The 15,788-nt window shown below is 44.7% G+C and overlaps 1 protein-coding gene across 5 annotated transcripts in view; it reads right to left on the reverse strand.

Moving 5' to 3' along the window:
• Positions 1–15,788, reverse strand: part of DOCK11 (dedicator of cytokinesis 11) — a 1,133,414-nt gene that overhangs the window by 962,753 nt on the left and 154,873 nt on the right. For 3 of the 5 annotated variants that reach the window (XM_086918717.1, XM_086918719.1, XM_086918720.1), the window contains exon 2: positions 6,715–6,762. The exons of the other annotated variants lie outside the window; for them this stretch is intronic. In XM_086918717.1, coding sequence (XP_086774843.1) covers positions 6,715–6,762 — 48 coding nt within the window. The remainder of the gene's footprint in view (positions 1–6,714; positions 6,763–15,788) is intronic. 5 annotated transcript variants of the gene reach the window in all.

The following is a 15,788-nucleotide window of genomic DNA, read 5'->3' on the forward strand; positions in this document are numbered from 1 at the left end:
GAAGGGGGCTTCATACAATGCAAAGGCGACACAAGGTGCATGCTTACCTAGCGAGGCGAGGGGTGCATATAGCTTTGCTTCAGGAGACGCACCTTAACCGAGCTGAAGGACTGGCTTGGTGTGGATTAGAGCGGGGGTCCCTTTCCAACCAGTGCAGCTCTTGACTGACCCAGATGGACGGTTTGTAGTGGTGTTGGGGCAGCAAGGTGGGGAGGATGTGGCCTTATGCAGTGTGTATGCCCCCAATACAGATCAACCCTCCTTTTTTGAGAAATTTTCGGGGAGCCTAGCACCCACCCTATCTAACTACTGCGATGATAATGGGGGAAGACTTTAATTCCGTAACAGACGTAGAGTGCAACAGGTCTCAACACCCATTATCGGGAGCATCAGCGCATAGGGTTTCCAAGGCGAGGAGCGCTTGGCAGAAAAATTGGGGATTGGTCGATACGTGGCGCGCCCAGCATCGGGAAGAGAGGGACTACTCATATTACTCAGGCCTCCATGGCCTGCATGTGCGGTTGGATACAATAATATGCGCCCCTGTTGTTCACGCCAAGGTGATGGGTAGCGAGTATCTGGCCAGGACGTTGTCGGACCATAATCCGTTGTTACTATGGATACGATGGAGCAGAGAGAAGGCGGCAATACCGACCTGGCGGCTCAGACCGGAAGCACTGGAAGACACAGTTTTTGGTGAGGAGTTGGGGGCGGGCATTGCACGATACTTTGAAGAGAACGAGGGGACGGCGACGTCGGCGGCAATTGAGTGGGATGCTTTAACGTTGTGATCAGAGGCATATGTATTAGCATATGTATTAGCAAGATGACAGGAGTACAGAAAGTGATTTTAACTGACCTAGAAAAAGCAGAAGGCCACCTGCAAGATGCGGAGAGAGACCGGCCGGGGAACCCGGGGGCACAAGCGGAGGTTTCGGAAGCTGGAGAGGCAGTAGCGGTTCAGGTGGAGAGGCTGCGCTTCTTTGATTATAAGACATACATCCCCCTCTGCGGGCAAGGAGGCACGCAGAGGGGGACAAATCAAGTGCACTATTGGCATGGCTGGCTAATCCAACCCCAGAGGGGAGTCCATACTGAGCATGGTTGCTCCTCCAGGAGGTGGTTTATACACAATCAGGGATAAACAGCTTGTTTCTAGAGTATTACACAGGGCTTTATCTAAGCAAGCTGACTCCGGGTGCTGATGATGCAAGGGAATACTTGGAGGAGGTGGCCTTGCCGAGCTTGAACAAGGAGCAGGGGGATCTTCTGGGTAGTGAGATAATGGTGGGAGAAATTCGAAAAGTGATTAAACATATGGCTCGCAACAAGACGCCCGGGGCGGACGGCCTCCCTATCGAATTTTATACCAGATATGCAGATTGCTTGGTCCCGCATTTGCAATTGATATATCGGGAGGCATACAAAGTAGGGAGATTGCCTTATTCCCCTCCTGAAACCAGGGAGAGAAGCTACTGATAGGAAGGCATATTGCCCACTGTCAATGTTAACAACCGACTACAAAATTTTGAGCAGGATTTTGGCAACTCGCCTACTCCCATATATGGCGCAGTTCATACATCAAGATCAATCAGGCTTTATACCCAAACATAACACGTCTATAAATGTGAGACGGTTGCTGAGGATCCTGGAGCATTGCAGTGACCGGGTGCCGTCAGCCTTGATTCTCTCGGTGGATATAGAGAAGGCATTTGATAGCCTGGAATGGCCATTTCTTTTTCAGGTTATGCGAAAGATGGGATTGGAGGAGGTGTTCGTTATATGGATGCAAATATTATATGACTCAGCAACGGCCCGGGTGAGAACGGGTGGGTTGGTGTCAGCTCCCTGCGTAGTGCGATGGGGGACTCGACAGGGATGCTCGCTTTCTCCGCTGCTGTTCGTACTGGAGATTGAGACTCTGGCGGTGTAAGCTAGAACTGGGAGACATTATACTGGGCTACAGATGCGGAGAGACATACATTACACATGGCTTTATGCAGATGACCTGCTGATGTTTCGAAAGGGCCCTGGCGAGGACTTAACTGGAGCGACTGCGGTGCTGCGAGCATTTGGGGTGGCATTGGGGCTGTGCGTGAACTGGGAGAAGACCAGCTAGTTTTTTTGGCGTGCCGAGCGGCGAGGGCCCCTGATGGATTGAAAGGAATACGATGGGAGCCATGGTGCCTGCCATATCTGGGAACTAACATATACCACGAGCAAGCAGATCTTTTGGAGGGAAATGTAAACAGTGCAGTGTGCAGGGTCAAAGGGAACATGACGTTCTGGAGTACTTTGCCACTTTCAGTGGCAGGAAGGGTGGCGCTTCTAAAGATGGTGGCCCTACCTAGACTGTTATATTACTTCAGGACACTGCCGATTTGGATCCCGAGCCTGGTGTTTCGGATGCTCAGAACAATGGTGGGAGGATTTCTATGGGGAACGGCAAAAGGCGGGTGGTGCTAACCACAATGATGAGGCCTAGGGCAGAGGGGGGATGGGCAGTCCCAGACTTTTAGCTATACTATCTGGCGGCCCAACTACAGTGGCTCACGCAGGCAGTTGCTCAAGAGTTCATGGTGCCGGATGGCCCGGAGGACCGATGGTTGTCGCGACATGTGCTGTCCTTTGTGATCTTAGGCCAGAAGTTGCGGCCTGATTCATTGACCCATGAGGAGAAGGCGCTAAGAGCATATTGGAATAGACGCAAGCGTAGGAAAAGCGGAGGTCGCCCGTATGCGCGGGAGATACCCCTAGGAATGTGTACAGCCCTACCGCATGGAGGAGACTGGTCAGCACTGGTAGAGTGGGAGGAGCTGGGGTTGCAGATGGTCGGTGACCTATATGAGGAGGGAGTTCTCTTGCCTTACCAAACAGTACAGGATAGATACAGTTTGCCCAGAGGTGACTTCGTGCTGCACGCTGCATTGGTAATGGCGATTCAGAAGCACTGGGGGGAAGGGCTGCTGGAGCCACAGACATCCTTGACAAGCCAATACGTAGTGATGGCAGCAGGGACAGTGAAGGCTGTAACGTGCCTATATAGGCGACAGCTGGAGGAGGGGCTTCAGCCGCTGACTCAGCTGCGAGGAAAATGGTAGGTGGATCTGGGCAAGGTTATACCTGAATCGACGGGGGCTAAGCTAGTGAAGCTGGCATGGAAGGGTACCCGAAATGCGAGATTCCAACTTATTCACTTCTACAACATACACAGAGCATACTTAACCATGACTCAGATAAATACATATTTTAATGTGGAGTCGGCATGTTTCCCCAGATGTCAGCTGAGTGCTGCAGACTTCCAACACATGATGTGGAGTTGCCCGCAGCTCGGAACGTACTGGGAGGAGGTGGTTAAGGTCCTATGCAGGGTGACGGATAGGCAGATAGAACCCAACATGGGCGCATGCATACTGCATTGGTTTCCTCATACAGCGCAAACGAAGGTAACGAGCAAATTCATTGATCTTGGGTTCCGGTTAGCCAAACAGGAACTTACCAGGAATTGGAAGTCCAGGCGGGGTCCTAGCATAGAGCGATGGAAAGCAGAATTAAGGGCATGGGCAGCTAGTGAGAGTACGGTCAGGTGCCAGCTGGCCAGAAGAGCGAGTAATGAAAAAGCGATGGAGACGGCGCAGGCGTGGGAGGCCTTGGTGGTGCTGCTGACGTTGCCGGGGCCAGACTCGGATTCTGACTCTTTAGAGGCCTCTCAGGAAAATGCTGAAGCACCCAGTGCATAGGCAGGTTGGAGGAGGCTGTAGGGGAAAGTCGGCAAGATAAGATAGACCAAGAATTAGGAAGCGACCTGAACATGATAGGATACTGGCACATCCTGCATGTTGCAATGGATTGAAAATTCTGGATCAGACCACACAGAGCACACCTGTGAAAGAAGTTGAGTGGGATGGGGGGAGGGAGGCAAACGATTACGGGAGTTTCAAGCAGAGCACCCACTGAAATGAGGGGTGTATTGGAGACATGTAGTGGTGATTACACTAGTTAAAAGAAACGGGGCTGGGAAGACTAACATGGTACTGAATCTGATATAGAAACGAGTCTCACTGTTGAAAACAACGTTTTTACAATGTAACCAGTATGATGCCCTTGATGTATATGAGTCTGTATGGGGGGTTATGTTCAGGTTGAAAAAGCAATACAAATATTTAAAAAATTAAAAATTTAAAAACTAAGCAGGAATAATATACTGCATCCATCCCAATCAGGATTTAGGAGGGCTCACTCCACTGAGTCAGCGCTACTTCTAGCCTCAGAAACTCTGAGAAAATATGCGACGAAGGACAAATTGCTGCATTGATCCCATTGGACCTCAGTGCGGCGTTCAATACCGTCTCCCACAAATTGCTGCTCCACAGGTTAGAAACGTGTGGCGTAAAAAAGTGGGCACTAAGGTGGCTGAATTCTTTCCTTTTAGCACCAAGCTTCCAAGTCGCACAACAAACTTTTGTATCTGAAAGCATTCCCTTGCCTCATGGGGTTCAACAAGGCTCTAAGCCCTACCTTATTTAACATTTATTTGGGACCACTGGCATAAAGAGTGGAGAAACACAATGTGTCAATTGTCTCCTATGCTGACGACATGCTGCTTATCGTGCTGCTCTTGCAGAATAATGACCAAGCAGCTTCACAATTCTCAGAGTGCCTAAAAGAATGAGCTGGCTGGATGTCTAATCATTGCCTCAAGTTAAATGGGAATAAAATGGAGGTACTGATAGTAGGTAAACCACCTTCCATATGGTCTACCGCATGGTGGCCCGACGCATTAGGTCAACTACCCATCCCGAAAACAGTAGTGAAAAACCTAAGAGTCTGGTTTGACACAGAGTTGACATTTGAGAATTAAATACAAAAGGTAGCGCGAAAATGTGTTGGGGCCATGAAAACGCTACGGAAAGTGCTAGATCTTTTACACCTAATGCAAGGAAAACCATTGTACACTCAATAATAACATCCCAATTGGACTACGGGAATGTTCTATACCGTGAAGCCAAAAAAATGGGTCTGTTCAAACTACAGAGGGTGCAGAATGTGGCAGCGTGTCTGGTACTTAACCTGACGAGAAGTTCTAACACAAAAAAGCCTTGAAAGCCCTCCACTGGCTTCCAGTGGAGAAGAGGGTCGTGATTAAGGCAATGTGCCACTGCCGCCGCATTTTACAAAAGAAAGGACCCTCATACCTGCAACCACTAATCACCAAATATTCTCCAGGACGGAGCTCAAGATCTTCAGAAAAGGCTCTGGTCACTGTACCAAGAATTTTCAGAGCAAACATGGGGGAAAGCTCATTCAGATACCGCGCAGCAAGAATTTGGAACAGCCTTCCGATGAACCTAAGAATTAAATCATGCGAAAACAGTTTTCGTAGACAGCTAAAGACCTGGCTGTTTACACAACAGATTCAAGGATAGCACCTGATAGGGCCACACTTCCTCGCAGCCCTGGCATGTTGTAACCTATTCTCTCAGAGCTATCTCTTAGCGCGGGGACACACCGGTGGTGTAACCATGCGCTCTATAAATGAAATAAAATAAAAACTGGAGGAGGCCTGCATGGCTACATCTACTGGGGCAAAGGGATACTCCTTAAAAAGTTGCCGGATCCAGTCTGACCCCTGGGGAACGTTCAAAAGATGAGGAATTTGCAGTTAGAATAAGAAATAAGGAGCAATATGAATTAATATGTGTGTGTGAATATATATATATATATATATATATATATATATATATATATATATATATATATATATATATATATATACATATATATATATATATATATATATATATATATATATATATATATATATATATAAATCCCGCAAAAGTTCTAAACTATCTACGCACACTCAGGACAAAGTCATGATGCTCACAGTGTTACTTTATTCACATACCCATTAAGTAACAGTTTGAGCATCCCGACTGTGTCCTGAGTGTGCTTGGATAGTTTGAAACTTTTGTTGGAAATTGAAGCTGGCACGCTCTACCGGCATCACGCATCACCCCTCACAGGCCCTGCGTTCCGTGAGGAGCGTTTAGTTTGTGGTGATATATATGTATGTGTATATATATATATCTATCTGTATATATAAATATATATATAGTCACTTTCTAATGTACAAGGTAATTTTAGGATACGTATACTCATTGTTTATTACAGTATAATTCAGGGATATGTTTAGAAGCAATGCTGTTTGCTCTAACTTCTTTTTCTAAAAAAATTACAATAAAACTAAATCAAACCAGTATTGGTGTTTATTTCCCAATGGGCACAACCATATTTTGGACTACTTAGAGCAACCTTTGTGGCCATCCCCCTGATAATAATTGGGCAACAATGTAATATACTCTAGCCTCTGTACCTAATGTCTCACTTCAGTGCAGCATTCCACAAATGCTACTGGTTCAGATTTGTATTAAAATTAATTTTTTTAATAAGGAATCATGCATTCCTGCCACATTTGAGGATTGGTAGCGTTGCAGTGCTCCTGCATGCTGTTAGTGAACCATGTTTTTATTTTTTATTTTAATAATGTTGCATGAAATATGACATGTGACAAGACATCCATTTCACTAGGGTTATCTGTTATTTGCAGGATAATACAGCCTGAGGCTCGCCTTCCTCCATGCAGATAATGATATGAATGAATGAAAGATGTGATGGGGACGAGTGATAAAAACTTTATAAGCTTGAACTTACCAAACTACACCTGCCCTCACCATTGCAATGACTTGCCCTCTTCGTACGCTTCTCACATTGTTATAGAGATTAAAATGAAAAACAAGCATACATCACTATTCACATGAATTCAGTAGCAGAACAAAACAAACTAAAAGAATAGATTTTAATTATATTTTTGACATACAATTGCTCACAAATTATTTAGCTGCATCACATGACATAATGGGCAAGTAGATATGAATATTGGGAATCTTCCAATCACTATATTAATATATATCGTAATTTTGAACTTACGGGGGTCTGTAAACTCCCTATTCAGGTAACAGAGCGAAGGGAGCTAAAATGAACTGACAAATAGATGAACTTGAACTTCGGCTCATCCCATGTCTCTCATCCCACCTCTGCAAACTTAGAGAAGGTTTCACCACTGCTGTGGAAAATGCTCAAGGGCACCAAAGGCAGCAACCTCACCTTGAGGAAAATGTAAAACTCACCTGTTATAAACCCAGCATATATGTATGACTTCTACTACCTGAAAGTGCACAAAGCCATTTCGTTCACACATCATATAACTTTAATTCATCCTTTGATTCATGCCACTTTTCTCTAGTGATATGAGTTTAAAATACAAAGGAAAAGCGTCAAATGAACCACAACATAAAAAATTGATTATCAATAGGGCGCTCTTTATTTATTTCTTAATTACTTTCCTTTATTCTCTTCTTTTGAAGTTTCTGACAATTTGTGTATCCCCTTCTGTTGGTTCATTCAACACAATGAGAGAACCTTTGGACCAGGCAGAAGTAACAACAAAACATGTTTGATAGATTTAAATGAAAATGAAATGAAACAGCGATAACTCGCTTTTAAAAGCAAGCATTGGCAAAGCCAAGAGATCTAGCCTTTTGGCAGTTAATCTAGGTCTATAGACTTTACCAATGCTTGGGTCGATACTGTTTAGTATCAACAAAAAGAGAATAAAAAATCTTTTTGACAATACTATGTGCATCAGCAAAAACAAAAAAATAGCACAATGATATGTACTCACAGGTGTACTAAGGCATTATAACACCACAGCAGTATGAAGTATATCTGTGCACGAGTCACCACGAATGAATGCGCATATGGCAGGACTGCTATTTTGCAGTTTTTTTTACATACCATTCGAGGATGGTGCCGATATTGGAGCAGTAAAAAAACAAAGCTAAATGTGAACAAAGGCTCAACAGCAAATTCCATCAAGTGGGCCCTCAAAATGGGGAATAATTAAAAAAAATGAAGAGGTACCGGGGATGGGCGGGTGAGCAACAGTGGAGTGAACAGGCGATGGGAAGAAAGTAAATGCCACTTAGCAGCAAGAATAACAGAGATCAGGGTGGGGGGGAGCAACAGGGGATTCCAGGGACCGCCTTAATTTGAAAAAAAGGAAAATATCAATGAAGCCGTCACAGTGAAAAACAAATGACCACATTACTGAGAAGGGCTGAGCTGGGAGGTAATCAATGGACAAGCTTTAACACAAAAAGTGCGAGTGAGCCGGCATGTGAGGGGGAAAGCTGCACATGGTGGAGAAAATGAAAAACACATGCTTTCACATGGAGGGCTATCAATGAAAGAAAAAACTAGTCCCCTGAATGTGAGCAGTGGAAGGATACAAGTTATTGAATCAAAAAGATTCAAAGAGGCAACACTCAAGGGGAGGACCTAACTCAGACTAACAAGCATTGGCATAGCCAATAGGTCTCGCATACATAGGTCTCAACATAAGTGATGGTATAAAAAATATATATATAAATGCAACCACCTAAGTTCATTCACATTACCTCTATGAAGTACAATCCATATGATTCCCAGTTCCCTCTTTAGCACTAATATCAGCAATCCAAAATGCCCATTACTAGTCCTGGGCATGTAAACAAACCATTAAAGTTAATCTGTGCCCGAAATGTTGTTTTCCCATAATAGTAAAATAGTGGCATGGTTGAGGGAAAAAAACTATAATGAACTGAAACGTTTGTGGCTTACTACGAAAGAATGCAGGAACATATAAAGCATGAACGTTTAATGCGTCATGCTCTATGGAGTTCATCAAGCGAACTGTGGCATAAGTGGCCTCTGCCTGCCTCGCACACACAGCACGTTTCTGGGACATCGCCTGATGTTCCCCGCTGACTACAGGGTCTGCACTGAAGTCCTGCCACACGGTGACCCACCAGGCCCTGCGCAGTAGGCGACGGAAAACATGCAACGGGGTGTCACGGTGGCCTGAAGCCGAGCAGTTCTTCAGAACTCCCCGCAAAGGTGGCTCACGGGCCGCTGCAAGGGAAAGGGTGAAAGCAGGAACACATAAAGCATGAACATTTACTCAAGTAGAAATTCAACAGCCCCAAACTTGTTCCCAAAACCTCACTTCTGTTGAATAAGAGGCCTGCACCGGGCAAGCTAAAGACGTGTTTATTTTAAGAAGGTTGGTTGTTGCATGTGTTAGTACTCAAATTAACACAATTCTTTACTGCTGCCAATTTGCAAATAGGCTTGTTGCACTCATGTGAGATATCAAATACACTCAACTTGGCTGTAGCTCGAAACACCGAAGGCACAGGCTGGTTTGTCGCTTGTTTTGATGTCTGCAGTACCAGACCTCCAGACTTGTAATTTGAGCTTCACCACTTACTCAACTGTGTGACCCTGGGCAAATTACTTTCTTTCCCTGTGTTTAGTTATCTTACCGATAACAATTGTCAGCATTTAATTTCAGTTTCAAGCACTAGACTTACATAGATTAGAAAGACGCCATCTTTATTTGGTTTTAACATCCATATCAATATATGTTAGGCCATGGATTAGGCAGCGCTTTTCATTTTTTGTGTGATTTGTGGATGTATGACGTTACAACGCAGGCCATTACAACGCCTGCCTTTACAACGCGGTTTTTACATCGCATACCTTTACAACGCATAGCGCTTAGAGGTGCTGGATAGTGAAAAGTTAAATTTTCTATTCCAACTCCAGTCCCCGTGGACACTAGGGATGGTGTTGGATAGAAAATTAAACTTATTCCCTATCCTAGAGCGCCCCCCAGCGCAATGCGTTGTAATGGTTTGCGTTGTAATGACCGCGTTGTAATGGTAGTGCGTTGTAAAAGTTTCGTTGTAAAGGGTGTTTACCGTGATTTGTGCATCACAGTAATATTGGGTCCTACTATGAAATCAGCAGTGTTTGTCCTTGTTATGGAAAAATATATATATTTACAAAATGTGTCAGTTTTGTCGTCCTATTTTTGGCCAGATAGTTTCAGTCAACAGGGTACCTCGTTTCTGTAAGGGTTTTGCCTATTTATACAGTTATTATTACTACTTTTTTGCGTCACATGCTCCACATGGCAGCTTCAAAGCGCTCTGATATAGCCCAAAAATCGGCATATGGGCAGAGTCGCTACATTAGACAGTGCACAGCCGAAACCCCATAATGCCAGACTAACGTATAGTTGTTTGGGACACAGCAAGACCTTTACGTTTTTATCGTGGGTTTGTGCTTACTCGGACAAAGTTGTCTTCAGTCCGCTTTGTAATTGCTATTGGTTGTTGAAGAGCTGAGCAGTTAATGTTTAATTTTGTCATCACGGAGAGAGATTAGCAAACTCAGATGTTGATATTCAATAATTGTAGACATCTGCTCAGGTTTCAGCAAATGTATAATATAATAGAAACACACTCAAGTTACATTTAACTTTACTCTTACATGCGCAGCTCACTGAATGAAGTTGATGGGGTTTCTCAAGTAAAAGTGGGTGCAACGCTAAAATATGAACTGCAGCGCTCGAGGGCAGGACGGGTGCGAGGCGCTGTGACCTACAGGCGCCATTGGTGATTGTGTGCGCCCGTGTTGTTAAAGTAAAAGCGGGCACTAATCATTAAGCGCAGCGCCTCGGGGTGGGAGGGGGATGACGGCTGCAAAACACAGGCGTCATTGTTTATTTATGCACCTGTGTTAATGGAAAAGCGGGCGCTGAATTAAAGATCAAACATGGTGCGTGTTCTGGGAAAAAAATGCTTTACCTACACAATAGCCCCTCGCAAAAAACAGTGTGGGTTCTGGAACAAAAAAAAATGCTTTACCCACACGATTGCCCCTTGCAAAAACTAGATATGAAGAGTGTCAGCTGCATTATTTGTTTCCATTTTCCTTTTTGTACCTGGAGCGCCTGGTGCCTGTAAGTGCCACTTTTTGTGCCTGCTCACAAACCAGAGTCTTTCCCGAACAAAAACACTTCGTCATCATTTTACCTTTGGGTGTAATTATTATGCATGTCCTCTTTAAAGTAATAATTTACCTACCCGGTCCTTGACAGGCGTAGGCTCAGCACTTCTGTGTAAGCAATTTGGGGAAATTAACTGACCTAGCGTAGTACACTGCTCCTTTTTTTTAAATTGGTGCCAGCTTTGTCTATGCATGTAGTTTTCTGTGCTTTGGGGAATGGGGAATGGAAATTCATAGAAATCCTGATGCCATTCCATAGTGGTCACCCATGCTTCATTTTCTATTGCTGATTCCATTAGTCTTCGGGGAAAAACACAGCTTCCTCATTCAGTTGTTTTGCAGGCTTGAAAAAGAAAGCGTTGTTTCCAATGTTGTGCAATTACCGTCTGTGATATGAAATCAAAGATATGTCACGCAGGTCAGGGCTCTTACAAAGTGCTGCTATGTGTCTTCCTTTCATCAACAGTCTACTCTACACAACATCTACAGGCAGGTTTAACAAGAGAGGAGCGGAGGCGAGAACGCGCGCTAAAAGAACATTTTAAACGGCCTGCTGCAGTATAGCGAGGCGGAAGGGAGGGAGGCCAGCAGAGTGACGCGATCAGTAGTGGGGGAGCGGGAGGAAATTGAAGCGCGGAGAGAGGCACGCAAGGCTTAATGAGCCTTGAAAGTAATCCACATGGTGGCTGCGTGCATCCAGGCTAGCTTGAGGCCAGTGGTAGCACTTTCAAAAACCCCTTACTAAAAGTCGAGCAAGCAGCGCATGCGCTGCTCTAGGCTCTACCTAAAAAGGAAAGCCTTGAATGAGAAGCAAGCAAATGAGAGCAACGTGTAAGCAAAGCAATGGTAAGCAACAGGCTGACAAACAACCTACTTTAAATATTGGTTCTGTCCATAATAAGTCTACAACAACAAACAGTTAAAAATGAAACATCAAATTAATTGCCATGGACACTGGCATTGATATGAAGCTGAGCAAAATGGTTACTGGGCCTGCAAGTTCTTTGACTTACACTTAATTTACATTGCGGCCTGGCATTTACTGGAAAAAGAAAGGTGTAGCACCAGATGTCAGTGAGAGTTTAGTAGATAGAGAGACCTATCACATCACTAAATCTGAGGAAAAGAAACACATGATTAAGCTAGTAAAGAGCCGCATACAATGGAAATATGAAGTCCGGTCTGTACTGGTTCGTCACAGCGTCCCACACAATATTGCTGGTGGTATGGAGGGATTTTGACCGACTTGTGCTAGAAATTGCCATGAAAACTGAAACAGTACAGTGGAAAGAGAAACAACTTTTTCAAAACGGGCCTGCCAAATTGGAATTTATAAATGGACAAAAGCAGTGAATAATACATACACTGCACATTAAAAAAACAAGCATTTGCAATGCAATCGGTCTCACCTTTGAGACCTTATATGTATTTAGCTATGCAGCACATTAGCCTGGGTGTTGAAACATCTACTGTTTGTTACCATGGAGGTAAAATAAGCACCAAACTGCATGACACGCCAGGTATGGGATCACATGTAGAGAAATATTGCCTTTCAGTGGGACATGGTATAGTCCAAAGCTCTGTTTTTAATATAAAATCAGGGCATTTAGTAGTAATTTTACTGAAAATACAAGAATTTGAAAAAATATTATTGCCAACGGGTGCTCATGGAAGGCAATTTCTAGGGACTGGAATCTAGAGAATGCTTAAGTGATTCTGGTATTTTACTGACCTCTGCTTGTCGTTTTCTATCAAGAAAGTTAAATAGAGACAGATGCCAGAAAATTTTTAAAATAGAAAGTCCCTAAGCAGAAAGCAATTCTGGTATTTTACTGACCTCTGCTGGTCGTTTTCTATTAAGACAGTTAAATAGAGGCAGTTGAACAGAAAAGAAAGTCCCTAAGCGGAAGCAGACAAGTCCTAGGGCTGATCTCCAGAGCCCACAAAGTACATACACGTATAAGTATAAACTAAAGTATATAGAAGAGGTCTTGAATGCTAGACCTAATAAGGAGGAAGGAAAGAGGTACATATAGATTTGGATACTGCTGTGCAAGCTCTCAGATCTGAATGGTGGAAACCCTCTGCTCTGTTACCTCCCACATTTCACAGGGGCAACTAAACACCATTGCACCTCTCATCCGAAGCCTGATGAAATAGGATCACCCCACCCTGATAGAACTCCATTATCTAGTCTTGCCAGCTCTCAAAATCTTCAATCCCTGTTACATCATGTACACAATCCATAAAAGCCATCATGACCAGCACCCTCGACTATGTGGTAGACAAATGCATCATCTTGTGTGGCTTTTTTGCACACCCACAGTCACAACCCCATCAAACAGGAGACAAAAAAACGTAGAAAAGAATATACAAGGTTACAAGTCTTTTACGTCTATGCTCCCAGGGATCTGGAACAACATCCCTGTATCCATCATGACCACCCCAACCCTGCTCTAATTTAGGAAAGAGTTCAAGATCCACTTCTTTAAAGAACACTACATTTTTGCCTAGATTGGCACTTTAGAAATAACAAATACATATATACTTACCTACATACTTACATAGACACATATGTACATAGAAACAAATATACAGAAGCTTGCCCCGAAGTCAGATGAAAAACATAACAATTTCAGTATTTCTACCACTGCTCTGTGGCAAACTTCGATTGAAGAGAAATCGCTCCTTATACCAACCAATTGCCTTGCCTGTAGTGGTTGCGCTTGCCACATGGCCACCCCCACCCCCGTGATTAAATTAAGGCTGTCTTTTATTATGGTCCTTCTTTAACTACACATCTATCTTTTTTGTTTCCTCCATGTTTAATCCCAGTGGGCTGCAATATAATGTAATCTGACTTTCACACCCCTCTGCTGCCTGCTGTGGGAGCTCATGTTTGTCTCCAAGGGGCTGGGGGAACAGGGAAGTCACTCAGGCACCGGTGGGCATCGTCTGCTCTGTGACAACAGAAGAGCGATGCGGGTCAAGCTGCAGCCTGAGCAAGACACAGGCATACTGTATCCCAGGCTGGGCAGCTGGGACCACCCCATGGGACGGTTGTGCCGAGCAGCTACAGAAATGCGCTGGGTGGGGAAGGAAAGTGGACAAGGACGCAGGGACCACACCACCAGACAGCATCAGGGAGTAGCACCAAATGACCCCTATTCAACTCTGGTCTGACCACTTCACAAGCTACCGGGGTGCTTAGCCTTCGCTCTGCTAAGTGGTCTTCACAAAGGGCAGGCCATTAAGTCACACAGTCCAGACAGAGTAGAAGCTGTTAGCTTGAAACAACAGCTGAGGTTGCAGTCCATCTGTAAATGGACCAGAGTACAGCGCTGGCTAAATCGCCCCCAACCAGACCACTCTGCATGAAGATGTCAGCTTTGTATCCATGCCTGCTTTATGGGAAGCAAGGCTCAGAGGAAAGGTCCATTGAACAGGACTGGAAGGCAGCCACAGACTCAGGTCCCAGTGACTCAATTCAGGCTGGCCCATGCCCTCGAGACACCTCGGGAGAAAGACCAGAGCTCAAAGGGGTCCCTCATACCTTGACCCTAATAATCCAAAAGAAAGCTACCTGCCTTTCTTGTAATCTATACAAACAGAGAAAGGGGGGGGGGGTGTTGGAGCAAACACTTCACTCCTACTAGAGCCCTGGCTGGGTTGGGAGAGTCAAATCAGCCTTCATCACGATTTCCAGAATAGCCTGGATATCGTGATCAGAGTAGAGTGCTGGACCAACCATCCCAGAGCTGGCCGCCCTGCAAGGGGAAGTTAGCCAGGTAGCAAAGTTCTGCATAAAGGCCAATCAAATAGGGCTAGAAGGTAGCCACAGGCTCAAACCCAAAGGACCCTGTCAGGGCGGCACCGGGGTGAGAACTACTGGACAACAAGAGGGTCTAGGGTAACCTGTTCCTACTAATCCAGAGCAAGGCTAAGTTTTTTATAATCTGTGCATACCAAGTGACAGAGGGAGCCATCAGAGAAAATCCACACAATCTCCTGGAGCCCTGCTTTGGCTCAAAGAGTCAAATTAGCCCTCAACAGGACTTCCAGAACAGCCCAGCCATCTGCACGCATCATAGGAATGCATGGTGTGCAACCAGATTCCGGGGCTCGCAGCAGCCAGATGTCCAGACTCAAAGGACAGCCATCTGGTTATGCCAAGTCTCTGAAAAAAGATTTAGCTTGCCCTTGACGCCAATCCACTGGAAATGCTGGTACGATAAGCACTAAGAATAGCGGCATATTGACACTGAATGGACAATTGGAACGGACTGTTGGAAGAAGATATAATATTGACGTCTGTTCTCAGAATATGAATCGAAGGATTGGATACTCAACAGATTTAACCTCATATGGATATGGTACTTATGATAAATTGCCCTGAGGAAGTCCGTGGTTGATTCCACATAGGACGAAACACGTGTTGGCGGCTAGATCTTTTTCTTGGAAGAGAAGAGAAAATAATCGTTGAAATAAAGAAGAAATTTGTGAAGATCATCTTGTCTCTATGAACTTTTTACTGGGAATTTGAGCTCAGGATATACCCTATGTCCTTCTTAATGGTTTGGATTTTCCACACCTTCTGGTGAATGTTGAATGGCCGTCACCTTATCCTTTGAGCTCTAACTAATTGAACTGTAATCACAATTTTTGCAACAATGCGCAATTGTAAAACCAGCCATTCTGTTCTTTTGTATTTTTTGCCCTTGGAAGGCCCAAGTTCTCGGAGCACGAGCTGAGTATCAGGCAAGGGGCCATGGAGGGACTCACTGAGCTCTGACCCAGTTCTCAGTCAGAACTTCTGAACCCAGACAAGCAGG

This window comes from Lissotriton vulgaris, chromosome 4_1 (assembly GCF_964263255.1).
Source record: "Lissotriton vulgaris chromosome 4_1, aLisVul1.2, whole genome shotgun sequence".
Classification (NCBI taxonomy): domain Eukaryota; kingdom Metazoa; phylum Chordata; class Amphibia; order Caudata; family Salamandridae; genus Lissotriton; species Lissotriton vulgaris.